This window comes from Chinchilla lanigera, unplaced genomic scaffold (genome assembly GCF_000276665.1).
Source record: "Chinchilla lanigera isolate Chin_1 unplaced genomic scaffold, ChiLan1.0 scaffold00055, whole genome shotgun sequence".
Taxonomy (NCBI): domain Eukaryota; kingdom Metazoa; phylum Chordata; class Mammalia; order Rodentia; family Chinchillidae; genus Chinchilla; species Chinchilla lanigera.
The window spans coordinates 8,239,408-8,266,263 of NW_004955456.1; the positions used below are offsets into that span (position 1 = coordinate 8,239,408).

At 54.8% G+C, this 26,856-nt stretch overlaps 3 protein-coding genes across 6 annotated transcripts in view; 1 reads left to right on the top strand and 2 right to left on the bottom strand.

The window, feature by feature from the left end:
• Sumf2 (sulfatase modifying factor 2) overlaps window positions 1-12,275 on the top strand; it is a 13,382-nt gene extending 1,107 nt beyond the window's left edge. Inside the window, exons 2-10 of one of the 4 annotated variants that reach the window (XM_013520548.1) lie at window positions 1,623-1,779; window positions 2,720-2,959; window positions 6,688-6,802; window positions 7,147-7,191; window positions 7,352-7,502; window positions 8,137-8,192; window positions 10,569-10,653; window positions 10,771-10,915; window positions 11,875-12,275. In XM_013520548.1, coding sequence (XP_013376002.1) covers window positions 1,623-1,779; window positions 2,720-2,959; window positions 6,688-6,802; window positions 7,147-7,191; window positions 7,352-7,502; window positions 8,137-8,192; window positions 10,569-10,653; window positions 10,771-10,915; window positions 11,875-11,959 — 1,079 coding nt within the window. In that variant the 3' untranslated portion in view covers window positions 11,960-12,275. Of the gene's footprint in view, window positions 1-1,622; window positions 1,780-2,719; window positions 2,960-6,687; window positions 6,803-7,146; window positions 7,192-7,351; window positions 7,503-8,136; window positions 8,193-10,568; window positions 10,916-11,874 lie in introns of all 4 variants that reach the window. The other 3 variants (XM_013520547.1, XM_005396703.2, XM_013520549.1) reach the window with 3 other exon arrangements.
• Window positions 12,276-12,381: 106 nt separating this feature from the next.
• Window positions 12,382-19,798, bottom strand: Phkg1 (phosphorylase kinase, gamma 1 (muscle)). The gene is made up of 10 exons (XM_005396702.2): window positions 19,667-19,798; window positions 17,583-17,698; window positions 16,801-16,979; window positions 16,491-16,545; window positions 14,304-14,369; window positions 13,757-13,920; window positions 13,359-13,449; window positions 13,134-13,287; window positions 12,906-13,031; window positions 12,382-12,721 (listed from the first exon to the last, which is right to left on the bottom strand). The coding sequence occupies exons 2-10, from the start codon at window positions 17,663-17,665 to the stop codon at window positions 12,473-12,475; spliced, it is 1,167 nt and encodes a 388-aa protein (XP_005396759.1). The 5' UTR covers window positions 17,666-17,698; window positions 19,667-19,798; the 3' UTR covers window positions 12,382-12,472.
• A 1,327-nt stretch (window positions 19,799-21,125) lies between these two features.
• On the bottom strand, window positions 21,126-26,081 carry Chchd2 (coiled-coil-helix-coiled-coil-helix domain containing 2). The gene is made up of 4 exons (XM_005396701.2): window positions 25,945-26,081; window positions 23,348-23,609; window positions 21,619-21,769; window positions 21,126-21,395 (listed from the first exon to the last, which is right to left on the bottom strand). Exons 1-4 carry the CDS (start codon window positions 25,992-25,994, stop codon window positions 21,385-21,387), a joined length of 474 nt encoding a protein of 157 aa, XP_005396758.1. The 5' UTR covers window positions 25,995-26,081; the 3' UTR covers window positions 21,126-21,384.
• Window positions 26,082-26,856: the final 775 nt, after the last annotated feature.

The following is a 26,856-nucleotide window of genomic DNA, read 5'->3' on the forward strand; positions in this document are numbered from 1 at the left end:
CTGAATCCCCAGCCCCTCTTAATTCCCTTTTAATTTAAGAGTTGCCTGCTGGCTCCTTTTTGCTTCTACATGACATTTATTTGTTGAGAGGCAAGTGGAATTGGATGAAATGAGCGTGTGTCCTGTTGGAATGAGAAAATGGGGAAAGGCACGGCCCTGAGGAGCAGCAGAAGGCCTGGACCTGCCTGTGAGGCATCGATGGGGGTATATGTCCTTGCAAGCTCTGAAGAAGTCTACCAAGCCAGAGTCTGGCCTGGGAATACCGCCGAACCGGGGGGCCTGCCTGCGTCCAGGGACAAGCTTTTTCCCCCCCTGCAGTCTTCCACGGAGCTGCACTCCCAGACCCAAACCAGCTGTTAAATCAGCTCTTCTTCTGGGCCTTACTTTCTTCCTATGAGATACATGGAAGATGGTTTTTATTATATGCTTTTCGGAGGCATTCAAACAGCAGGCTTCTAAAGGAGCTCGTTCAGTTACAATCATGGTGCATTTGTGCTGTGTGCCAGGGCTACCCAGGCAAAGCAGGTGTGGTCCTTCCCTTCTGTGGCATATGTTACAGTAGTGAGAATAAAGAATTTATACCCGACTCGGTGTTTGGGGCTTGTTGTCCCAGCACTTGAGAGGCTGAGAGGATCAGTTGAGCCCATGAGTCTAAGACCAACCTGGGCAGCATCAGAACCTGTCTCAAAAAAAGAAGAAAGGTAAATGTTCAACAAATGGGGAGAAAGAAGAGAAACACGTGAGCAGAAAAATGGGTAGAAAATGCTAGATATAAGCCCTGTTGGCCAGGTGTGGTGATACACGCCTGTAATCCCAGCACTTGGGAGGCTGAGGCAGGAGGATTGCCAGAAGTTCGAAGCCAGCCTGGGCTACATAGTAAGTTCAAGGGCAGCCTGAACTCTACAGCAAGGCCCTGTCCCAAAAAGCCAATAAATAAGTAAGCAATGTATGGTGGCCCACACTTGTAATCCTAGCACTCGGGAAGCTGAGGCAGGCAGATCGCTGTGAGTTTGAGGCCAGTCTTGACTACCTAGTGAGTTCAAGATGAGACTAACTATATGGTGAGATACTGTCTGGAAAAAATAAAACGACATATATTTAAGATTATAGTTTCAAATTTTACCTGGCTGGGACAAAGGATTGTGCTGAGGAATAAATAGGCGAGTGATGGGCTCAGTATTTCACGTTTTTTAATTTGTACTGTTCTCAGCTATAAAATGTTATCCCCATTTTGTAGATGAGGAAATCGGATCTTAGACTGAGTAATTTGCCTAAGGTCCCCCAGCAAATAAAGTGGCACAACAAGAATTTAAAGCCAGTCTTTTTGCTGTCATTGTAGTACTGGAGATTGAACCCAGGGCCTTCACACTGAATCACATCCCGGCCCTTTTATTTATCTTGAGATGGGGCCTCACTAAGTCACTAGGTTGGTCATGCTGGGCTCAGTCCTGCCTGAGCCTCCCAGAGGGCGGATGCAGAGGTGTGCGTCCCTACGCCTGGCTAAGTCCAGTTCAGCTTGCACGCATTGTTTTTCATACCCTGATGAGCATTACATTCGACCCAAATAATCCCCCTTGTCCTATATCTGTGGATGCATTCCTGATTCGTGTCCTTTTCTGCAGGAAATGCACAGGCTGCTGACATGGTCCAGCTGCCTGGTGGGCGGTTCCTGATGGGGACAGATGCTCCAGATGCCAGAGATGGTGAAGGGCCTGTCCGGGAGGTAACAGTAAAACCCTTTGCCATCGACGTATTTCCTGTCACCAATAAAGACTTCAGGTACATCAGGCGTTTTTCAGGGGATGTCAAGGCTCTTTCTAACCTTCATTCCTGATGTCGAAAAGGAAACTAGCTTGTTCACTGCCATTTCTCATCTTAGGAGCGACACTGTGAGAGGTGTCATCTCCATCTTTCAGATGAAGAATCTGAAGCCCAGAGAGGTTTGACTTGACCCCTTCAGCACAGGAGCTGGGCCTGGAACTCAAATCCTTGATTCATTTGATTTTATTATTATTTATGTATTTATTTATTGATTGTGCTGGGAACAGAACCCACAGCCAGCTGGGTATGGTGGGGCAGACCTGTAATCCCAGCACTCGGGAGGCTGAGGCAGGAGGATCGTTGTGAGTTCAAGTGAGCTCAAGGTCAGCCTGAACTGCACAGCGAGACCCTGTCTCACTGAGCTACATCCTGGCCCTTTTTCTTTTTTCTTTTTTTTCTTAATTTTGAGACGGGGTCACTGTAGAGTCAGGCTTGGCTGGGCTAAGTTGCCAGGCTGGACTCGAAGTCGTGCTCTGGCTGCCTTCCCTCCCCAGAGTACTGGGATTATAGGCGAATCCCTTCACTCTGACACCGGTGCGTTAACCCCAACCCTGGCTGCATCACTGAGAACAGGAGCAGAAACCAAACACCCAACAGAAACCTGTTTTTGCGGGGAGGAAGGTAGGATTGGGAAAAGGATCATACCGGTGGGTATGGTGGCACAGACCTGTAATCCCAGCACTTGGGAGGCTGAGGCAGGAGGATCACATTGAGTTTGAGGCCAGGCTGGGCTACACAATGAGTTCAAGGCCAGCCTGAACTACATAGCAGGACTCTGCCTCAAAAATCCAAACTTTAGGGCCAGGGATATAGCTCAGTGGCATAAGCGCCTGCCTGGCAAGAGCAAGGTCCTGAGTTCGATTCCTGGTACCAAGAAAAAAAGGTCACTTCCATCCAGGCCGGAACCCAAGATGGCGGCGCTCTTGTTGGGACATGCCGGCCATCACTGCCTCCGTGCCCACCTTAGTCCTCACTTCTGCATCCGAAATGCTGTGCCTTTGGGAACCACAGCCAAAGAAGAGATGGAGCGGTTTGGGAATAAGAACCCAGGTTCAAACCGTCCTGCATCTCCCCACGTCACTGTCTGCAGTTGGTTGCTCTCTTCCTGTGGTGATGCCCGTTTGCCATCGTGGCTCTGGTATGGCCTTGCGTGGGGGGTCTCTGTGTTTGGTGTGTCAGCCCTGTTGCTCCCTGGGAACTTTGAGTCTTACTTAGAGTTTTTGAAGTCTTTGTGTCTGGGGCCTTCACTGATCTGCACAGCGAAGTTTGCGCTCGGCTTCCCACTCATGTATCACACCTGGAGTGGGATCCGTCCCTTGATGTGGCACCTGGGAAAAGGCCCGAAGACTGCCCAGCTCTGCCAATCCGGGGTGGCCATCTTGGCCATTACAGTGTTGTCCTCTGCGGGGCCGGCAGCCGTGTGAAGAGCTGACATTCCCAGCAGCATCTTCCTACAAATTAATTGTCACAAATTGCTTTACCTTCCTGCTCGTCTCTCTTACCTCCAGCCAACAAAGTTACCTGATGTGTCTGGATCCTTCGTGTTTGCAGATCCCCCTCAGCTCGGTAGACTGGCTTGTAAAACCACAATAATAGAAAGGGTCCAGGGGCTGGGGATTTAGCTCAGCGGCAAAGCGCCTGCCTGGCAAGCGCAAGGTCGTGAGTTCGGTTCCTGGTACCAGAGAAAAACCAAAAAAAAACCAAAACAACAAAAAAAAGAAAGGGTCCAGTATTCCTTTGTTTCTCACGATGGAATGGCTATAAAAATGCCCTTTTCTTACCAACAGTTTGCGGCCGACTCTGGGCCTAGAAGCCCTTGTTCTCTCTCCACATTGGGCTTTGATTTGTGCTGAGGGTCAGATTTTGGCTCCTTCTTCCTGAGACAGCGGAAACAGTGCCAGCTCTGTGGCTTGTGCCGTGGGTGCTGGGGGTGAGGCTGTGGGTGCCACTGCCTATGGGTCGCTGGCTTAAGGGACAGTTCTGTTCACTGGTCAGAGCTCAGGGTCTTCAGCACCCACACAGAGTGACTGAAAGAAGGGAGGTGGGAATGGGAGGGAATTGTCCTGGCCAGGCTGGAGAGAGATAAAAAGGATGGGTTGGTTCTTGGAGCAGGTGCCCTAGGAGACGTGGCTTTTGATGGAAGAGGAAGATCCAGAAAATTATGATTAACTATTTTAAGGTGTTTTTGTCTCCAGTTGATTTTTGTTTTGTTTTGTTTTTGCATTTATGGGGAAAAAACTCTTCTAATGTCATGTTTTCTAATCCAAGTTCATGTACCATCTTTTCTGAAACAATTAAAATACTCATTTTATCTAAAAAAAATCCAAACTTTAAAAAGAATCCAAAATAATAATAAAATGAAACTGAAGGCTGGGCATGGTTGTGCACACCTGTAATCCCAGCACTCGGGAGGCTGAGGCAGGAGGATCATTGCCAAGTTCGAGACCAGCCTGGGCTACAAAGTGAGCTCAAAGCCAGCCTGAACTGCATAGCGAGACCCTGCCTCAAACACACACACACCAAAAAACCCCTGAATAAATAACTTCTGATCTCATTGGTACCCTATCATGACAACCAGAAATAGATGAACAATATGCATTCATTTGTTTCTTTTTTTTTTTTTTTTCTGGTACTGGGAATCAAACTCATGACCTTGCAGGTGCTGTGATGCTTTTGCGCTCAAACTCATGACCTTTGCCAGGCAGGTGCTGTGCTGCTGAGCTAAATCCCCAGCCCCAATATGCATTCTTTTATATTTGAAATTATGAGCTATTATATCATGGAAATAGGATATCACCTCTAACAAGTCCCTAAATTTTGTCTACTACTCCATAATTTATCTCTGCTGCTCTGATAAGAGACTCATAAACCATTCATTCATGTGCTCAGGCCTGGTAAGTAGTATTGCTACAGAATTTCCCAATCACTAACTTCATTTTTCAAAGCCTCTTTTTTTTTTTTGGTTGTTTGGTTTTTCTCTGGTACCGGGGACCAAACTCACGACCTAGTGCTTGCCAGGCAGGCGCTTTGCCGCTGAGCTAAATCCCCAGCCCCTTCAAAGCCTCTTTGACAGGTAAACAATATCTTCTTATGTCTTCTTATATCTTGAGTACTGTTAATTCAAGGAAAGCAATTCATTTTACCCCCACAGTCTGCTTGCTGAAATATACTAGGCCTGGAAGGCTGAGGCAGGAAGATCACAACTTTGAGCCTAGCCAGGGCAATTGAGTGACTTAGTGAGACATTGTCTCAAAAATAATAAAATAAAATAGGGCTGAGGATATAGCTCAGTGTGAAGGCCCTGGGTTTAATCTCTAGTACTGGAAAAAAGAAAAAAAGGACTAACCCACACCAAACTGCAGGAAAAATCTGTCCTGAAGTCTAGGTATGTTATTTTGGACTCAGTGCCTTTCATGTGTGCTGTCTGGTGAGTAGATAAGTGAGGGTGACTTCAGAAAAGAGGCCTGTTCCCCCTTGAGCCTCCTGCCGAGTGCTTTTATTCATCTAAAAACCAGAGGCGTTGAAGGATGCCCTTCAGCTGGTGAAGCCTGAAGTAAATACGCTGTATTCCTCAGCAGAGAGGAGCGGGTGACTGACGCTGAAGCAGCACGGATGCATCTCTGAAGCACTTTGCCAAGTGACAGAAGCCAGACCCCAAAGAGACCCCAAAGACTACATGTTACAGGGCTCACTTTCTGCAACATTCTGGGGAAGGCAAAGCCGTGGAGCAAAAAAGCAGATCCATAGCTGCAGGGCCACTGGAGAAATTCTGGCGGGGGTTGGTGGGACTGTTCTATATCTGTGTGTGTGTGCGCGCATGTGCACACGCGCGTGGGATGGGACCCAGGCCTCGAACATGCTAGGCAAGCGCCAGAAATACCGCTGAGCTACGCCCCCAGTGGCAGCTTGATGATGGTAGTGACTGACACTTGGTCAACACCCACAGGGCTGTATGCGAAAGTTAGTTTTACTATAATTGTAAAGGAACTGCTTGGGCTTTTAGGTTAGTCCCTTGGCCTCTTGGAAACTCTGTTGTGGGTTTCTCATGGGACGTGGGAATGCGAGGTTCTCAGAGCAGGAGAGGGATTATCGGGAGCTGGCCAGTCTCCCAGTCTCCCGGGCAAGTGTATCGCAAAGGATAAAAGACAAAACGTCAAAGTGATACAGTACTCAGGTGTCTGGGTAGGTAGGAGCTCTTGTGGCTAAGACCCCGACTTCTCTGAATTGGCAACTATTTATTTGGGTTTGTATCAGGGAGTGTATGCAGAAGTGTCGGGAACAGCTGAGGCAAAAGGTACAATAGTGAATAAGCCCTCTTGAAAATGGATCAGAGACTTTCCAAGCATTAAATCTTTGCTTAATAAGAGCCATTTTTATCTCCAGGGTTGTCAGTTGTTGCCTTGGAACTCTGAGTGAGATTCGGTGCCCCCAGCTGCGGGGTTATCTTGCCTTCAGGCCACTGCAGGTCTCTGCCGTGACTACTGACATGGAGACTTCTGTTTCTGCATGCCAGCTGCTGGCTCAGCAGGCGGGTCCCTTAGGCCTGGGACAGACTCATATATTATTATTTTTTATTTTATTTTATTTTGGTCTTTTTTTGAGACAGGGTCTCGCTATGCAGTTCAGGCTGGGCTTGAGCTCACTTTGTAGCCCAGGCGGGTCTCGAACTCACAACAATCGTCCTGCCTCAGCCTCCCCAGTGCTGGGATTACAAGTGTGCGCCACCACGCCCGGCAGAACTCATATATTAATATAGAAAGCCAATTGATTCATTCCAAAGCCTGCTCAGCACCGCCTCAGAGTGGTCTCTGTGAACGGATGGGGCACTGAACCCCTCCGCGGAGACGGGGAAATCTCTCTTTCCAGGGAGTTTGTCAGGGAGAAAAAGTACCGGACCGAGGCCGAGCTGTTTGGGTGGAGCTTCGTCTTTGAGGAGTTGGTCCCCAGTGAGCTAAGAAACACAGCGGCCCAGCAGATGAAGGTGAGGAGACAGATCCTGCCGCTGAGCGGATGGGAGTGGGGACTGATCCACAATCCTGTGCGATCGGGCTCACCCAGGCCAGGCCTGCCCGCGAGCTGGGGGCTGGGAGGAAGCGAGGGAAACAGCGCCGCGGAGGAGCCGGCCAGTGTGCGCGCACGCCAGGGAGCCCGAGCCCGTTCTTGGGCAAGGCGATTGATGAAAGCCCAGAGGGACGCGGAGTTCAGATACTGCCTCCCTGCACCGCCAGAGCACCTGGGGCTCTAAGGAGGGGGCCGGGTGCCCTGGGAAGACCCCCGCGCAGGACCCACCTGGCCACAGCGCCCCGCACCCCGTCCTTTCTGCAGCCCGTCCTCTGGTGGCTTCCCGTGGAGCGGGCGTTCTGGAGGCAGGTGAGTGCGGGCTGCCCACCGACTGTCCCCGGGGTCAGGACAGCGCCCAGCCATCGTCTACCCTCCCCGCCTCCCTGCCGCGCTCCCGCTTCTCCGGGCGTCTCTGCGCCCCCCGCAGGCCCTAGCGATCGCCCTCTCCCGTGTCCCCGCCGCCCGGCAGCCCGCAGGTCCCGGCTCCAGCATCCGGGACCGGCTGGAGCTGCCCGTGCTGCACGTGAGCTGGAACGACGCGCAGGCCTACTGTGTGTGGCGCGGCCGCAGGCTGCCCACCGAGGAGGAGTGGGAGTTCGCCGCCCGGGGCGGCTTGGAGGGTACGGATGCCGGGGCCGTGCCTGACCTCGCTTAGCCTGCCGGCCCCGGAGCCCTAGCAGGGTGGGGAGGGGCCGTTCCTCGGCGCTCCAGGCCGACCCATCCAGGGTGAGGAGTCATTTGTGGTGGCGCCGATGTTCCAGGATGTCCGTACAATCCCATAAAAACTGGAAACCGGAAGAACGGAAAGGAAAGCAGACATACAATATTTTATTGTTGAAGAGATTCCACAGTGTACGTTACATTTCAGTAAATTAATTAAGCAAGGTGTAGTGCTGCACGCCTGTAATCTCAGCCCTTGGGAGGCTGAGGCAGGAGGATCACGAGTTTGAGTCCTGCCTGGACAATTTACGGAGACCCTATCTCACAGTAAAAACTAAGAAGGGCTGGGGATGTAGCTCACTGTCAAGGCCCGGGGTGTGATCCCCAGCGCCGCAGTCTGTCAGTCAATAATAGAACAACGTAGCAAATCAGGAGATCCAGGGTTCCCAGTGCAGCGCCTGGGTGGATGGGTTGGGCGTGGGAAATAAAGGACCCCAGTCTGCGTTTTTGTCACCTCCCAACGTCCTTCTGGTTCCCTCACTCTTTTTTCCTTTCTAACTGTGCCTCTCTCTCCGGTTCCTGCTCTCTGGGCAGGTCAGGTTTACCCGTGGGGAAACAGCTTCCAGCCCAACCGCACCAACCTGTGGCAGGTGAGCGCCCTCTCCTTCCCAGGCGGGCGGAGCCTGCCCTCAGGCAGCCGGGCTGCGGCCCAGCGTGCAGAGCAGCTGCTCCCGCTGGTGACTGAGAGGTTGCCCAGGCCGAACGCATGTGAGGGCGCTGGAGGGACTTCAGGAGGGAGAGGACGTTCGTTCTGGTTAAACAGCCGCCTGTCCCGGTGACGTCAGATAAGAGGCATTCCAGTCAGGCATGGTGGCACACACCTGCAGTCTCAGAGCAATGTCAGGCTGAGGCAGGAGGATCACAAATTCAGGTCCCGCCTAGGCCCAGGCGGCTTAGCAAGTGAGCAAGAGCCTGCCTCAGAATTAAAAAAAGAAAAAATCTAAGAAGGCGCTGGGATGCAGCTCAGTGCAAAGTCTTCCATTCCGCTGTCAGTAGGGAAGGAATCAGAAGGCCTCCCAACATAGGCAATGAACACAGTGCCCAGCTTTGAGTTCTGTTGTGCCACCCGAAGTGTTTTGCTTTCTCTGTTGAGGTTCTAGTGTTGGAACCTGGGTTCCAAAGCTTGCTGGACAAGCGCTGTACCGCTGAGCCACATTCCCAGCCCGGTCCGAGGTTTTATAACTCAAGTGACATTGTGATTTAAGGGAGAAATGTTTGCTGCTTGTTGCTGATTTGCGCAGGATGAGGTCAGACTGCACTGCGGACAGGAAGTCTTTTAATCTGAGGCTGTGGCAGAGACCCAGCTTCTTGACCCACTCTTAAATTATGTGAAAATAGAAATCAAGGGGAAGACAGCCTGGTGGTCGTGGTGTGCATACTTGTAATCCCAGCACTCAGGAGGCTGAGGCAGGGAGATCGTGAGTTTGAGGCCAGCCTGAGATACACAGTGAAACCCAGTCTCAGAAAAACCAGGGTGGTGGTGTAGAAAGCCAAACAGAAGAAGTGGATCTACGAGGGTGGATGAGGCGTAGTAATTCATCAGCGTGGAAGGGTTAGATTCAAGCACGCATCCAGGCCTGGTCGCGTGGTGATGGTGCTCCCATTACTCACATAAGACGATCTGCACATAGTGGTCCAAGGGACAGAACTGGGTATTTCAGGGTCATCTCAGTTTAGGGTATCTTTGGGGCATGGTTATGCTCAGGAGGGCTGGGGCAGGGCACAGCAGCGGAGCATTTGTCCAGCTCACATGAGGCCCCAGGCTGGACCTATAGCAGCACTAAAAAGTTGAAAACCAGAATCTGAAGCTTAGAGCAGCATTCAAGGTTGGAGCAGGTGGTTTCAGAGTGTATTTATCTGTCTTCTGTTGCTGTGACAAAGTACTGGATACAGGTATCTGTATGCTAGGTATCTTATAAAGAAAGCAGGTTCACTCAGCTCACAGTTTTGCGTGCTAAAAGCCCTGTATCCTGCACACCCATGTGTTTGGCCTCTGGCAAGTCACAAGTCACCCCACCTCCAGCCCCATCACAACAGGGAAAAGTGGAAGGGGTCAAACACATAGGACGACCTCACTTTATAACAACCCACTCACTCTCACAGGAACTAAACCCAAACCCCAGCAATAATCTATTCCTAAGGGGATGGTGCAGTAACCTAATTACCTCCCTTTAAAGGTCCCACTTTTTTTTTTTTTTTTTAATTTTTTTGAGACAGGGTCTCACTATATAGTTCAAGCTGGCCTTGAACTCATGCAGATCTTCCTGCCTCAGCCTCCTGAGTGCTAGGTTTATAGGCATATATTGAAGCACAGTGTTGTTTTCTTTTGAGACATGGTCTCGTTATGTAGTTCAGCCTGGGTTTGAACTATGTAGCCCACACTGGCCTTGCACTCGGAAGTGCTGGGATTAGAGGCATGAGGCACAACGACCAGCTTGAAGCTCAGTTTTAATGCGGGGGTGGTGGGGGATGAGCAAGTTGAACAAATGGTATCAGCAGGTGGAGGTCACATTTTAAAGAATTTTGCTGGTGAAGAGCAGGCGGGAGGGAAGGTCGAGTCAGGGCAGATGAGAAGGGTTAGGAGTGTTGGCTGCAGAAGGGAGAGACATAAGAGACAGCCAGGGGTGATCCCGAGAAGGCCGGGGAGTGGCTCTGATCACCATGGAGAAGCCTCTCTTCTCAGAGCGCCGTGGCCGCAGGCTGTGAGCAGGAGGGGGGGAAGTTGCCGAGGGTGGGCAGAGCAGGTGCAAGGTGGACCCAACACGCTGGGCCCCATGGGAACTTGGTCTTCCCAGTCCAGCGGGCGGTCCCTGTAGGGTGTGGCAAGCGCTTGGACAGGAACCCCAGGTCCCGCCTGCGCCCTGCCCGGTGACACAGTAGAGCAAGAGAGTGAGGCTTCCTTCCAGGTAGCGGGATCCTGCCTCGGGACAGGCTGATCGTCCTTTGGCTGTCATTTCTGCCATCAGGGGAAGTTCCCCAAGGGCGACAGAGCTGAGGACGGCTTTCACGGAGTGTCCCCGGTGAACGCCTTTCCCCCGCAGAACGACTACGGTAAGGCTTCCTGCAGGTCGCTGTTGGTGCTGCTCGAGGGTTGCTTGGTGGGATGGACCCCTATGCCTGATGGGGGAGGCAGAGGAAAGCACCCCCGGCCCCCCATTTTCCCAACAGGGCTCTATGACCTTGTGGGCAACGTGTGGGAGTGGACTGCATCGCCCTACCAGCCCGCTAAGCAGGACATGCGTGTCCTCCGGGGCGCATCCTGGATCGACACGGCTGATGGCTCTGCCAATCACCGGGCCCGGGTCACCACCAGGTGAGGGGCTCGGTCCGAGGGACCCCAGCTCAGGAGCAGGGTAGGTGCTGCTGCTGCACCCACTTCCACGGGAGTCGTAGGCAGGGGACAGAGCAAGCAGCGTGGCCACAGAAAGCAAGAGGGACCAGGACAGCTGGGGACCTTGTCCTGCCAGCTCTCGCACCCAGGGACATCGGGTCCCCTCTCGTCCTCACAGCCCGGGGATGGGAAGTGGAGTGCCCAAGCGGTGGGTCAGCGCCCGTGGTCATGGGACCGCTGACTTGTCACACTGGGGCACAAAACATGCTCCCTAATCACTCTGCTTTATAATGGAGTGCGGAGGGGCTGGGAGCTCCTGGCTGGTGGCCGCGCCTGACGGGCAGTGTCGCGGCTCCCAGGGCCCCATCAGGGCCTCTGCTTCACCCCATGGGCCTGACAAGGCTGCTCCCTCCCCGACCCCGGTTCCTGAGGAGCCTCAGAAGTTTCCTTCCCCTTCCCCTTCTGGTCAGAGGGTGGAGAAACCTGGGTTTGTCCCCATCTGCAAACCTGGGTTTGTCACTGATTGTTTTTGGGGTACAGCAGGCGTGGCCTGAGGCAGAACATTTCCACCTGCCCCGGGTCTGACCCTTGCCTACAAAGCGGTGAGACCCTACCCTCCCGAGCAGCCTGCAGGCGAGGTGGCAGTGGGAACATCTGTGAGATCCCTTTCCGAAGGCGAGCCTGTCCCATTTCTGACCTCCACATGTGTGGGCTCAGCTGTTTGAAGCTGCTGACCAGCGCCCTCCCTCTTCCTGCTGTGTCCTGGTCTCCTCCCCAGAAGCTGCGCTGCTCAGCTGCTCCACACCTGACCTCCTGTGGGGCTGTGTCCTCGTCTCAGGCACCCGACCTCTGGGCCCTGGCGGGGTGCGGCCAGGAGCCTGGAAAGGCTCAGCCCCTTGCTAGTTCAGCAAGCACCCAATCTCTCTCCCCTTCCTTGGCAGGATGGGAAACACTCCTGATTCAGCCTCGGACAACCTGGGCTTCCGCTGTGCAGCCAGTGCGGGCCGGGCCCCCGGAGAGCTGTGAGCTGGCGCCCTGTCACTCCGTGGGTATCCCCAGCGCACCCACATTCTTCATCCCCTGGCCACTCCCACCAGACAGGAGGGCCTCCCCTGGGGCGGGTGCTGCGTGCAGAGCAGGCCGCGGTCCGCCTCCTGAGCGTGGGGGCTACGCGTGCGCAGCTCCACACCCAGCTTCCTGGCAAATTCTTGTAGGGAGAAAGAAGGTGCGTCCCTCATTTGCCCCTGTGCGGGGTCCCCTGCACGGTCAGGAACCGGTTTCAGCCTTCAGGGGTCTGGAAGGACCAAGTCACGCACCCAGTAAACAGTACTCCTGAAAGAAATAGCGAAGCTTCCCCCGGCTGTTCATGGTGCAGGCTCTCGGGCCTCCGGCCGTGCCCTGGACGCAGGTCGCTAAAGCCTCCTGCAGCCGTGGCCGATCTTCCCCTGGCGCTGTCCTCGCCCGGGACCTAGGGCTGGCGGACGGGCGGTGGGGACGGGGGCCCCGGGCCTCCCTCCCTCTCCCCAGACCTGCCTGCCCTCAGAAGTCCTCCTCCTCCGCCAGCGACAGCAGCACGGCCTTGGGCGTGTTCTCGAACAGCGCGGCCCGGTTCTGCTGCTGCCCCTTCTTCACCCAGTGCCCGTAGATGCGGAAGGCGTAGGCGTCGATGAGGCGGCGCAGGGGCCGCAGCGCGTAGGGGTCTCGGATGACGATCTCCCGCGTCACCGGCTTCACGCGGCGGTACTGGTAGTAGATCCGCACGGAGGCCAGCACGGTCAGCGCGATGACCTGGGGGCGGGACAGGACCCGGGCTTGCTCAGCGTGGGCGCCGGGCGGCTGCGGGGCCCTTGGCCAGCGGGATTGCGTGGTCCAGGGGGAGCCACAGGGCGGCCTCTGCCTTCCCTGCCGGCCCAGCGGAGCCGGAAGCCGGCGCGGAGTGGGGAGCCCCGGCCTCCCGGGGTGGGCCTCGCACCTTGAACTTCCCGGCGGGGCTGAAGTGCCGCACCTCCTCCACCACGTACTGCTGGAAGAAGGGGTGCGCCAGGGCCTCCTCCGCCGTGCAGCGGCTCTCGGGGCGCACCACCAGGAAGCGAGAGATCTGGGGGACGGGGGCGCTGAGCACAGAGGGCTGCGACTGCTAGCCCTTCGGGAGACGGGCACCGGCCCTCCCGCCCCGGGGCCGGCCCTGCGCGAGCCTCACCAGGTCCTTCACCGTGTCCGAGTGATCGTCCCACTCCGGGGAGCCGAACTGGTAGCTGCCGCTCATGATCATCCGCAGCATGAGCATCTGCTTGCGGTGCCAGAAGGGCGGCGAGCCGGCCAGCAGGGTGTACATGATCACTCCCGTGCTCCACCTGCGGGCGGCCTCCGTCACCCGCCGGCCCGGCGGGGAGCGCGGGCGGCCCGGGCCCCTGCCCGCACTCACATGTCCACCTCCTTCCCGTAGCCCGGGTGGTCGTCGTTCATGGAGCACTCGATGATTTCCGGCGCCAGGTAGCTGGGGGTCCCACAGACCTCTGCGGAGGGCTACTGTCAGGGCTCAGCGGGGCCACTGCGGTGGGCCAGCAGTGGGGCTGGGGTCTCCTGGCACCGCGGACTGGCACCAGGGTGGGGGTCACGGGCTCCCGGGGCCACCCGTAACCATCCTGGCCTGGACAGTGGCAAGTGCCTCCGCTCAGCCCTGGAAAGAGGACTTCACTGGAGCCCGTGATGGGAGAGTGCGGCTGGTTCTGAGGGGAAGGGGGGACCCCAGCAGTGTGTGCTCCTGGGGACACGAGGAGGGAGGCCCTAGGCCCTGCCACGGCCTCACTGGCGGTACTGCACCTCGCAGCTTCTCTCCCGGCTCCAGCTGACAGGAGAAGCCGAAGTCCGTGAGCTTGATGTTCATGTCGTCGTCCAGGAGGATGTTCTCGGGCTTCAGGTCCCGGTGCACGATGTTGAGCTTGTGCAGGCTGCTGATCACCTCCAGCAGGGCCCTCATAATTTTTCTGAGGCCGGGCACACACACACACACACGTGACTCTTTCTCCAGGGAGCGTAAGGATGGGGGTCCTGGGGCACTGGGGATCCAACCCAGGGCCTGGCCGTGCTGAGCAAGCGCTCTGCCACTGAGCTGCTCCCCAGCCCCACTGAGCTTCTTTTTGGTTCTAGAATCAGGTGACACTTGGTTCCATCATCGGAGTGAGTGTCCCCCCACAGGCGCTTCCCTCCGCAGGGTCAGGTGACAGGCAGGACAGACGGAGCCCACCTGCCTGCCGGCCAGGCAGAAGGGAGGGAGGAGGCCCTGAAGGCCCCATGCCACGGCCAGCGGACCCCCGCCCTGTGGCCGTGGGACTCGGGGAGGGGACTGGGAGAGGCAAATGGACGCTACCTGGTTTCCTTCTCGCTCAAGGTGACCTTCTCCGTGAGATAGTCAAAGAGCTCGCCTCTCTTCATCCTGTGGGAGCAGAGGGCCCGACACTGGCTTGGGCTCAAGCCCACGCTCTCCTGAGCCTGGTCCCAGGGAGTGTCTCCCTGCACCATAAGGCCCTACAGGCCGGGCCCAGTGGGAGGTGAGTGGGGAAGTCGACAGGAAGGACTGGGAGAGCCGTGTGGGAGGCTGGAGGGGTGGGGAGAGGGCGGCGGTGGTCCGCATCTGTGCAAGTGACGTCATGGACGGGGACCCGTTAGGGCCCAAATCAGAGCTGGGGTTGCGAGAGGGGCCCCCAGCCACTGGCGCAGGCCCCCAGAACCGATCGGAAGGACCTGGCTGTCTGAGTTTCTGCAGGCAGTGAGTGCTGGGGAAACTGACTCTTACGGTCTTCTTGCTTCTTGGGAGCATCTGGGAAGAGCTCTGTGGCTGAGCGATCTGCTCACTACCCTGGAGGGCTCCAAGGCAGCAGTACAGACAGCTTCCCAGCAGCTCCTCAAAGGTTAAGGACATTTGAGCTGTCCCTGAACATGGTACAGGGTGGCGCAACGGGACAGCTGCGCTGGGGCAGGCTGGGCGGGGGCGTAGGACAGCCTCCTTTGGTTAAATAGGCAAGGGTGGTGTATGCAGCCCCCAGCCCACCACCCCTGTGGGGATGGCAGTGGGACCCTAGGGCAAAGGGGGGGTGGGTGGAGAGGCAGTTAGTGTCCAGCACTGGGGAGAAGCATGCAAACTCTTGGACTCAGGTGAGGTAGGTAGGGGGCCTGTTCGACACCTTATAGAGGTGAGCCTTGCTTTATACAGTAGATGTACAATATTTTAAAAAGGTGACATGTAAATCTAGTTTTCTTTGAAACAAGTTCACCCTATGCAGTCCAGGCTGGCCTTAAACGCACTGTGGAGCCCAGGCTGGCCTCGAACTCGTGGTGCTCCCCCAGCCTCAGCCTCCCGAGTGTTGGGATTGCAGGTGTGCACCACCACACCCAGCATATGACTCCAGTCTTTATATATATATATAATGTAAATAATTTCTTTTCCTTCAGTGCTAGGGATGGAACCTAGGGCCTTGAGTATGCTAGCAGGTGCTCTACCTCTGGCCTATATTCAAAAACTCATTTTTATCATTTTAATCCTTTTTTTTTTTTTCTGTCTTTTTGAGACAGGGTCTCACTGTGCAGTTCAGGCTGGCCTTGAGCTCACTGTGTAGCCCAGGCTGGCCTCAAACTTGCAATGATCCTCTTGCCTGAGCCTCCCAAGTGCTGGGATTACAGGCGTGCACCCCCCTGCCTGGCCAATTTAATCCACTTGAGAGATACTAGAACTCACTATTAGCGTCAGCAACAACCAAGATTTACTAGTAAAGATGGGGACTGTGCAAGAGACAGCAGCGGGTTCCTGCCTTCCTGGAGCTGACAGTTAGTCATATGTGACAGGTTAAATTGCATCTCAGAGCCAGGCAAGGTGACACAAGCCTGTAATCCCAGCCACTTGGGAGGCCATGGCAGGGGGATTACAAATTTGAGGTCAGTCTGGGCAATTGAGCTAGATCCTGTCTCAAAATAAGAAAATAAAAAAGGCTAGAGATATAACCCTGGGTTCAATCCCCAGTACCACCGCCTGTGCGCGCGCACACACACACACACACAAATTGTATCTCATGCTGTACAAACTCAATATAGCTACCTGAATGATTTCCTCATGTAAACCCAGCCTTTAAATTAACTGTTACATATGGAGAAATTGAGGGAGTCCTAAACAGTAGTTCCCTCTCCTGGGAAGTATTTCTAATAGCTGGGCGTGGTGGCACATGCCTATAATCCTAGCACTCAGGAGGCTGAGGCAGGAGGATCAGTGTAAGTTCGAGGCCAGCCTGGGCTACAAAATGAGTCCAAGGTCAGCCTAAACTACACAGTGAGACCCTGCCTCAAACCAAAACAGGAAAAACAAAACTAATACTTAAATGACCCAGCCCCTAAGTGGTGAACCAGGTTTCCAGTCCCAGTAGCTTGAGCCCAGGGGCCGACGGTGCTTTGGGTGTCCTGATCCTACTTGGGGGAGGACTGATCTCCAGACCTTGCTGGGCAGGACCAGAGAGCGTGGTGCTCTGATGGCCCCGGGCCGCGACTGGCTCCAGAGCTGGGTACTTACAGGTCAAACACCAGGAAGAAGAAAGTGTTGGTCTCGTAAGTGTCCTTCAGCTGTACTGAAATGGAAATGGCTCGCTCGTCTCAAGTGGCCAGGGCCGGGCAGGCTGGCAGGGACACAGCACAGGGCGAGCGCTCAAAGGCTGCTGTGGCTGTGGGGGACAGGATGGTGCCCCAGGGGAGCCCACGGGGCGTGGGCCGAGTTGGGAGTCCGCACTCAGGTCCCAGCCCCGCCTGCCGCTTGGCATACAGGACCTGGGGAGCCCCAGCTGCACCCCATGTGCCTGATCCCAGCTGAGCCGGCCGCCACTCACTGACGTTGCTGAGTCCGGAGACCTTGCGCAGGATGTCCACCTCCTTCAGCGTGGCCTCCCGCAGCTCCTGCACCTCCTCAGCGCTGAAGCCGCCCCCGCCGGTGATGTCGATGATCTTCACAGCATACTCCTTGCACGTGGGCTTGTGGATGCAGCGCCTGACCACGCTGCTGACGCCCCTGGCGGGCAGGGATGGGGCGGCTCAGGGCTGGGGCCGAGGTGCCCCGCCTTCACCTCCACTCCCACTCCCTGTGAGCTTCGGGACGCTGGAGTGGAGGGAGGCCCAGAGGGCTGGTCTGCACAGAGCAAGCCCTGTCAAGCCTGGTCTCCGGTCTAGGTTCTTTCTCCTTTGTGTACCAGGATCAAACCCTCTGAACTATATTCCTGACCCCTTTTTTATTTTGAGGGAGCATCTTGCTAAGTTGTCCAGGTGAGACTTGAACTTGTGATGCTCCTGCCTCAGCCTCCCAAAGTGCTGGGATCACCAGTGTCCACCGCTGCACCCAACTCTGGTCTCAGGTCTCTTGATTCCTTCCGGGCACGGAGAAAGAAGTGGTACTCTTCTAGGGCCAGAACTTTCCCTCGGATCCCCGAGCCCTAGCCCTAGCCCAAAGCTAGGGTTGGGTGTGGGAGAGGTCTCTGGTGCCAGGTACCTGTCACCTCCCTGCCCTGGGTTTGGGAGGGCAGGACCCTAACGGAGGATTCTCCAAGGGGGCAGGGCTCAGGAAAAGCAGACGGTGCCCAGCACACAGAACCCGTGAGAACCCAGGCCGGCTTCTTACCTGCCCAGGATCTCCTTGGGCTCATAGTTCTCATAGAAGCCCTGGGCGGAGTAAGAATCTGGCAGGGACTCGTCCCGGGTCATGCTCAGCTCCTGGGGCGGAGACTCCAAGGGGCTCTGTGGGGGAGCAGAAGGAAGCGTTCACCCCTCCCATCCCTTTGCAGTAGAATCTTGCTGTGTAGTTCAGGCTGGCTGCAGACTCCCTGCAATCCTCCTGCCTCAGCTTCCTGAGTGCTGGAATTATAGGTGTGCTCTACCACGCCTGGCTCTCTTGCCTTTTTTTAATCTCCTGACTTAGGACTGGCTTATAGTGAACATTCCAAAGAAATGTCTGTGAACTTAAAAATTTGCGCCCATGCCATGTTGGCAGCCCCTCTGGTCCCAGTGATAACCATTTCCCTTGTGTGGGTTTGCCTCACACTATGCCTGCAGCCTTGGTAAAGAAGCGGGCTGGCTTCTCGGCACTGTGACCTCACAGGACACTGTGGTCCCTTACAGCGCCTCATAGGGGCAGCAGCTGGTCAGCCAGGCCCAAGGCCCAGGCCTGGGGCAGTGGTCAGCCCAAAGGTTAGCTCTGAGAACAGCAGGCTTATCTTGCTTTGAAACTACAGAAGGTAGTTTTGTTTGTTTGCTTTTTTCTCCTGGCACTGGGTGTTGAACCCAGAGCTTTCACACTGAGCTACATCCCTAGTCCTTTTTTATTTATCTGGAGATGCAGCTCTTGCTAGGTAAATGAATTGCCCAGGCTGGGCCTGAACTTGCATTGTCCTGCCTCAGCCTCCCAGAGTGCTGGGGTCACAGAGGACAAGTTGAGTATAGTTTCTTTTGTCTTGCTTTTCTTCTGCCTGCTCTCTGCCATTGTACTGCAATTTCCTCCCATGCCTCTCCATCTCCCCTGCTGTGACGGCCAGTCTTCAAGGCTTCCTGCCAGGACGCTTCCGTTCTCAGCCCACCACTCCACCTGTAACCCGGACGCCCGAGTCCTCGCTCCCGCATCCACAGATGCTGAGCTCCGGCTCCTTCCACCTCACGCCCAGTGTCTAGGGCTGCAGGGCTGGGCGAGTGTTGTCCCAGGCTCCGGAGTCACCGGCCAGTGCCTGTGGTCGCTCCCGAGACCAAGGTTGTCTCTAGGATGTCTCGGCCATCTCCGCCCTGGGCATCCAGACGGGGGCACAGGCGCTGGTCCCTAGGTGAGGCGACATTTGGGCAGCCTGCCCTCTGGTCCAGGGGCCTGCGGCAGGCGCCCCATATCCTACATGACCGTGGCCAGCGAGCCCTGGGGGTCCCGAGTCAGGCCGGTCAGCAGGACAGGGGAGGTTGAGCAGGCCGGCAGTGTCAGGAACGCAGAGGCGCCTGCGGGGACCTCAGACACAGGAGCTAAGGGCTTTGAAGTCCCCTACTGAGAGGCGGGGCAGAGGGAAAACAGGCACCGTTCAGCCCCCACTTCTGCCCGCTCAGGGCACGGGAGGCCGGGCTCTCGGGGCCAGTTTGCTGACAGCCAAGCAGCAGCCCTGGGACTGAGGCTGGCTCTTCTGGAGGCCTGGCGGCCCGCTCCTGGGTGCCTGGTTACTGGGGGAAGGGGTAGAATAACAACAGGCGCCTGTGCCAGTGGCAGGTGCCAGGCTGCACAGGGCGCCTCTGCCTGCCGTCAGCGACCTGCAGAGCTTTGAGCCTGCAGAAAGCTGCCGTTTCTAAGTCCCAAGCTGGGCACCTGTGTGCGTCATGTCCCCAGGTTGAGTAGCACAGACCACGGGGGATGCCACTCTGCACAGGGAACGTAACAGCACTCCCCAGAACCTAGTCAGGAAACACAGCCACGGACACTGACTTTCTGGAGAAAATGCCTCAACAGGTGTCTTGGGTGGATGAAGCCCAGCGTGGTGACGCACACCTGTAATCCCAGCACTCAGGAGGCTGAAGCAGGAGGGTCGCTGTGAGTTTGAGGCCAGTCTGAGCTACAGTGAGTTCAAGGCCAACCTGAACTACACAAGACCCTGTCTTAGTTCCACACTCTCCCAAGAGCATCTGCCTTCAAAAAGGAAAGGGGTCTACCCCTTGCTCCCCACCTGCTGCCTGGCCACTCACCGTTAGGTCCTTGCAGGGCCTCGGATGACAGTGACAAGGATCCCAAAGGCCCTGGGGCTCCTGGGGGAGCAGCAGTGAGGCTGAGGCTGTGTCCCGAGCAGACACTGGTGTCGCAGTAAGAGGATCCTGCTACTCTGCTTTTGGCTTCGCTATTTGATGACGGAGGCTGATGCACCAAAAATAAATCCCAACTGCAAAGTTGGGGCCCTGCCAAGGGCCAGCAGGGAGGGGCCCACGCCCTCCGTCTCAGCAGTGGTGGCCTCTGGTGGAGGGCAAGTGAAGCCCGGGTGGCTGGGACCAGGGACAGGATGGCTAGGATCCCGCCCCTTGGAGTGTCCCTGGCCTCCAGGCCTGGAGGGAGGGAGGGCTGTTTTGTAGGGAACTCAACATGGCACAGTGCACGGCTGTCACCAGGAATCTACCAGGACTCCCCAAGGACTGTATGACTGCCTTACAGAATGCAGACCTTAAGTCAGGAGCCAGGCATGGTGACACACACCTGCAATCTCAGCATTTCGAGAGGCTGAGGCAGGAGGACTGCAAGGTCAAGCCCCATCTAGACAATTTAGTGACTTGCCAGTAATAAGGCCTAACAAGAACAACAACAAAACCCATAAAAATTTACATTGGGGATTATAGAGCATTTAAAAATACTTGTCCAAAGCTGGGCATGGCAGCGCACCCCTGTAATGCCAGCACTGGGCAGGCTGAGGTAGGAAGATTGCCTTCAATTTGAAGCCAGCCTGGGCTACCTAGTGAGATTGTCTCAAAACCAAACAGCACAATAAAATGTGGACAGGAGCTAAGTCCTGTAAGAGACTGAAATTTGAGCTGAGAGATGCAGCTAGGTTTACTTGGGGGGGTGGACAGGCTAAGCATCACGGTGGACCTCTTGCAGAGCACACAAGGCCCAGGTTCATCCCAAGGCCGGAGGGGCAGTGAAGGGCTGCATCTTTCAGAAAAGGAGGCCATGTCACCTACGCAGGTCACCTCAAGAAGAGAAGCTTCTGCACAGCAAGTTTTTGTCTGAATTAAGGGAAGCTGTTGCATCAGGTGACCTGACCCGGGAAACCATGGGTGACAGTTCTGCTACCACGCCTCCCTCGTCCTCCTCATAGGTGAGACTTTTTCCGGTACTGGGGAAGCAAGGCCTGAGCTCTCCATGTGAGGCCCACGCTCTGCCCTGGTCCCCGGCCCCTAACCTGGGCTTTGAAGCAGTTCCCATGCCCACCCAGTTTGTTAACTCAGGCCTGCGGCAGCCGCAGCCCTTCCAAGAGGCAGGTGGGGGCTCTGCGCTCCTGCTGGAGGCCCCAGGGTGGCTGCCGATCTCACCCCCAGACCACAGGTGGAGCCGGGATGTGTGGAGGCGGGATGGGTGCAGGTGACCGCTTCTCCCACAGGGGCCCTGTTAGGGTGTATATCCAGCGTGTGACCTTATACCCCATGAATACTACCAGAGTCCTTGGACAAAATTCACTTTATTCTAATGAACTAATAACATCACAACAGTTGGCTTAAGGAGGCCACACGTGGCCCCAACCTAGCCCATCTGTGTGGCGGGAACACCCTCTTCCGTGGCGTTCTCAAGCGCTGAAGCTACAGGGAGAGGTCGAACTGAACGGTTGTACACTTCTAGTATGAATAACATTTCCGCACTAAAGAGACGTGCTCTGGTGGATGTGGGTCGACGTCCCAGTCCTCCCGTGTGAACTTCCTGCTTAGAGGAGGCCTGCAAACAGAAGCGGTCCGTTAGCAAAGGCAGCCGCAGGTACCCACCGATTTTCTCTGGTGACTACGGATGGCTTCTTTCACCGAGACTTCAACTCCCCCCCACCAACACCACTGGAAAGAGCTGCCCATGCTGCTAGGGAGAGGACAGAGGCAAAAGCAGAGGGGGGCCACCCCGGTACCAGCCACGCCCGCCCCATCGGCGGGACAGGTGCATCGCTCACCGTTCGCCATCCTGCACTGCCTCAGCACTTCGTTGAAACCTTCGCAGAGCTTCACGTCGGGCTGGTTCTGTGCACACTCCAGAAACTGCTTGATCTCAAAGTAGCAGGGGCCCCCGGCCTCCTGCTGCTGCAGCTGGGCTCCCTGAGGCTCCTGAAAAGGGGAGTAGGTTACAGCTGGGCAGAGAGTGGCATCCAGTCTTTGTGGAATGGAAGCAGAATCAGATGCAAATCAGAGACCCAAACTGGGCCGGTGATATAGCTCAGCGGCATAAGTGCGTGCCCAGCAAGCACAAGGTCCTGAGTTCGATTCCCGGTCCCCCACCCCACCCCACCTCCACCAAAAAAAGAATCAAAGACCCAAACTGCAAACGAGGTGAACAGTCACCTTGCATCTCAAGATGCACGGGGCCGGGCAGGCAGCCCAGTGGCAGACCACTTGCCTGGCAAGCGCAGGAGCCTGGGCTTGAGCCCTAGCACCACAAAAGTCAAATAAAATAAATTCAACAGAGCTGGGCACAGCGACATACACCTGTGATCCCAGCTACTTGCAGGCTGAGGCAGGAGGATCACGAGTGCAAGCCCAGCCTGGGCAACTCCCTGAGACCCTGTCTAAAAACAAAACCTTGGGTGAAGCTTCATGGGGGAAATGAGATCATAAGAAAAATGGATGAGTTTCGAGTACACAGAAATACACTGGAGGACATACTTGGGCTCCTTAAGAAAGAGCACTTGCACAAGCAGGAAGGGGGCAGGGTGTGGGTAAGGGGTCCGAGGGTAATGGAAGGTTTTGGCTCGGTATGCTGGTACAAGCCTGTACTCTCAGCACTCTCGGACACTGAGGCAGGAGGATGGCCAAGCTCTAGCCCAGCCCAAGTAATTTAGAGCCCTGTCTCAAAATAAAAACAAGAATGCCTGATGTAGTGTAGTCCCAGCACTAGGAAGCCTGAGGCAGGAGGATGGTTGTGAGTTCGAGACCAGCCCAGGCTGCAAAGTGAGCTCAAGGCCAGCCTGAACTGCATAGCAAGACCCTGTCTCAAAAAGACCAAAAAAAGGGGGCTGGGGATTTAGCTCAGTGGCACAGTGCCTGCCTGCCAAGTGCAAGGTCGTGAGTTCGATTCCCGGTACTGGAAAAAAAAACAAAAAAAAAAACCAAAAAAGAAAAAGAAGGAAAGAAAAGCAGGGTCTGGGGGTGTAGCTCAGTGTCAACCTTGGGTTCAATTGTGATTTTTATTTTCTATGATAAACTTTCCATGATAAATGACTTTCTCTTTTTCAGCCATGCAATAGTGGCACTCACAGGATCACAAAGGAAATCTTCGTTCAGAAGCCCAGGAACTATCTCAGCATAATTCAGACCAAACTCCTGATCTTACCCTCCCAGTGTACTACATCTGCAATCAAATCTCAACTGAAAGAACTCCATCCTTTTGGCTGTACAAAATAAACAAAACACTGGAGGGTTTTTTTTTCTGGTACTGCAGATGAAACCTAGGACCTAGCTCCAGCCAGCATCTTGCTAAGTCACCAAGTTGCCCAGGCCGGACTTGAACTTGCGATTCTCCTGCCTCGGCCTCCCAGAGTGCAAGGATCACAGGCGTGCACCACCACGCCCGGCTTGACATCCTGTTTTCTCTCACAGTACTGTGCATTCACAAGGCCAGTCCTCACACACCAGGAACGTACAAACAACTAAGTTTCCTCATAAAATACAGCACCAAGAGAGCCTTACCTGGTAAGTGATGTCAGGCCTGGCGGGCTCACCACTGCCTCCCCCGCCCAGGCCGCCAGTGATGGCGTGGCCCAGCGTGTGCCCCACGGCGGAGCCCACGGCCACGCCTGCTGCAGTGGTGGCCATCTGGGCCATCAGACCAGGCTGCCGGGGCGCAGCAGCAGGTGAGCCCACAGCGGATGGCGGGGCCACCACTGGGGGCTGGGCCGCTGGGGCTGGTCTGGGCGCTGGCCGGGGCGCAGCCCGCATCTGAGGGGCCCGGCTGCGGAAGAAGAGGAAAGATTATGACGTGCCTGTTCCCAGCTTGTTTTTAAAGTTGTACGCTTAAATAAACCTCAGATTCTTCATATTCACACATACACGCAAGACATTACCAAAAATAATTCAATGAATTACTTACATCATGTTATCTCTTCCGATAAGGTTGTAATGCCTGAGCACCAACTATGTATTTTTTTCAGCAACTATTTCTATGTATCCACATAAACTGAAGTTTGCTTATTTTTTGCCTTTTTGAGACAAGGGTCTCGCTATGCAGTTCAGGCTGGCCTTGAGCTCACTTTGTAGCCCAGGATGGTCTCCAACTTTAAATGATCCTCCTGCCTCAGCCTCCTGAGGTGTGGGATTACAGGGGCATGCCACCCACCACACCTGGCTCACATTAACCATAGTATCTTTAACTACCAGTTATCCCAATACTTCATAAAAAATGTACAGAACATGAATTTACCTAGTCAAATGTTACACAACCACTATGTTCAAGGATACTAGGGAGGCTGAAAAATGTAACCGAGTCCAAACTTTTGGCTTTCATTCAATTCTGAGACAGCAAATAAAAAATGTCAGCCAGACGCAGTGGTGCACACCTGTAATCCCAGCTAGTCGGGAGGCTGAGGGCTGCCAAGGTAAAGGTAACTTAACCGAATAACTTAAGGAGACGGTCTTTCAAAATAGAAAATAAAAGAGCAGCGTGGTGGCACACGCCTCTAATCCCAGCACTTGGGAGGCTAAGGCAAGAGGATCACTGAGAGTTCAAGGCCAGCCTGAACTACATAATGAAACCCTGACTCAAAAAGACAAAAAAAAAAAAAAAAAAGAAAAAAGAAAATAAAGCACGGTAGATGAGTGGTAGGGCACCTGTGGATATAACCCCCAATATCACAGAAACAAAGCAAAAACCCAGGGCCTAGTGTGGTGAAATAACAATTCCAGTTCTGCAAGAGCCCAGGGAAAATCACTCCAGCAAAGGAGCTCAGGGCCAGTGTTATGGTTTGTATCTGGATGTCCCCCAAAGCCTCATGCAATCATGGGGCGGGCTTCTAGAGTTTGTGATCGGTCCACGGTCCAGCGCTGGGATTCTGGGTGTGAGTGCTGCACCCGCCCTGGTAGTTTGCATACAACATGAGGGAGGGAGAGAGGCTGCCTGCCGCCGCTCCTTCCTCTTGCTCTTGCTGCTTGCCTTGGCCACGAACTGTGGCCCTCTGCCATGTGCCACTTTGCCTTGGAGCCAGTCGGGCATGGACTGAAACGTCCACAAACTGAGCTAAATAAACCTTTCCTTCCTTAATAATTTTGGGCGTTGAATATTTTGTCTCTGCAATGAGAGAAAAGTAAACAAGGCAGCCAGCCTGGGCACCATAGCAATCCTGCTACACAAACCCAAACCGGAGACAGTCATCTAGCAAAATAATCCTGTCCAATTCCTTCTTCACTTTACAAACTGGGAAAATGAAGTGTAAAATGGGTATGGTGACAACACCTGTAACCCCAGCACTCAGGGAGGCTGAACCAGGAGGATCATAAATTTCAGCCCAGTCTGTCCTATTACCAGACATTCTCTCATAAATAAATAACCGGGGCTGGAGATATAGCTCAGTGGGTACGGCTCTAGGCTCAATACCCGGTACTGCACCCACCACCACCAACCCCCAAAACCTTGAAGCACAGTCAGTGAAGTGGCTCCTCCCTCCGCCAATCATTTATTTTTGGGAACAGGGTCTTGCCATGTAGTTCGGGCCGGCCTTGAACTCACAGCGATCCTCCTGCCTCAGCCTCCTGAGTGCTGGGCTTACAGGGGTGCACCACCACGCCTGGCTCTGCCACTCATTTCTAGATCGTTCTTTCAACTATATCCGTGTCAAACGGTTACAATTTAACGTGCTAATAAATATCATGGGGCCGTAGCTCTATAAAATGTACCTCCCAGTCGGGAGTGGTGGCGCACGCCCGTCATCCCAGCACTCTGGAGGCTGAGGCAGAAAGGTCGCTGTGAGTTCAGCCTGGGCTACAGAGAGACTCTGTCTCAAGGCCAATCTGAACTACATAGCGGGACCCCGTCTCAAAAAACCAAAATAATAATAATGATAATAATAAGGGTTGGGGATATAGCTCAGTGGCACAGTGCCTGCCTGGCACACGTGAGGTTCAATTCCCTGTACCAAAAATAAAATAAAAAAAAATCCTCCCCCGCATGCCCGGCACAAGGCGAACACAACCCACGCCACCGTGCGCAGCGCTTCGCCCCCACCGCCCTCTGCGTCACAAGCCGGCAGATTCCGGGCGCCCGGCTTCGACCCCAAGCCCCAGCAAGGTCTCACCTGGCCGGAGAGGGCACGCGGGAAGTGCGGCTTCGGCTTCCACGAGGCATCCTCCGGACACCACGGATCAACGTCTAGAAACGCCAAACTCCGCGAACACTCTGGCTCCTTCTGAAGAGGGGAGCGGAAGTAGGGAGGCGGGTCTTGATGAACAACCAATCAGCGTGCAGATAGTCTCCGCAGACCCTGAAGGTCATTGGGAGAGCGAGGCCTCAAGGGCAGCGCCTCACCGTACGAAGTGACGTAATGACCTCGGCGCCTCTGCGCGGTAGAAAACCGGAAGTTCCTGCGTTTCCCTAACAACCCAACCCCCAACACCGTTAACAGTTTGTTTCCTAAGCGAGGAGGTCCGCTGCGTCATCCTGGGCCACACAGTGAGCCAGCCTGAACTACACAGCGAGACCGTCCCAGAAAACCAAAGGAGCAAAAAAGGGACTGTTGCTACTTCCTTCAAATATTTGTATTAACATAGTAGATTGAATGCAACCTTGGAGAGCCGGGCGTGGTGGCGCACTCCTGTAATCCCTGCACTCGGGAGGCTGAGGCAGGAGGATCATCCCGAGTTCGAGACCAGCCTGGGCTACAAAGTGAGCTCAAGGCCAGCCTGAGCTGCATATCGAGACCGTGTCTTAAAAAAAAAAAAAAAAATTGCAACTTTGGGAGTGAGTCACATCTCAGGCCTGATTGCCAGGGACCTTGGCCAAGATACTGTATCTTTCTCAGCATTACTTAAAAAGGCTGGGGATGTAGTCCAGTGCGAAGGCCATGGGTTCAATCTCCAGAAGAATAAAAAAAAATCTTTCTAAGTCACTACATTGCCCCAGGGTGACTCAAATTTGTGATCCGTCTGCCTCAGCCTCCCAGAGTACTGGAATTACAAAGGAGTGCCATCATGCCCAGCTGACAACTATT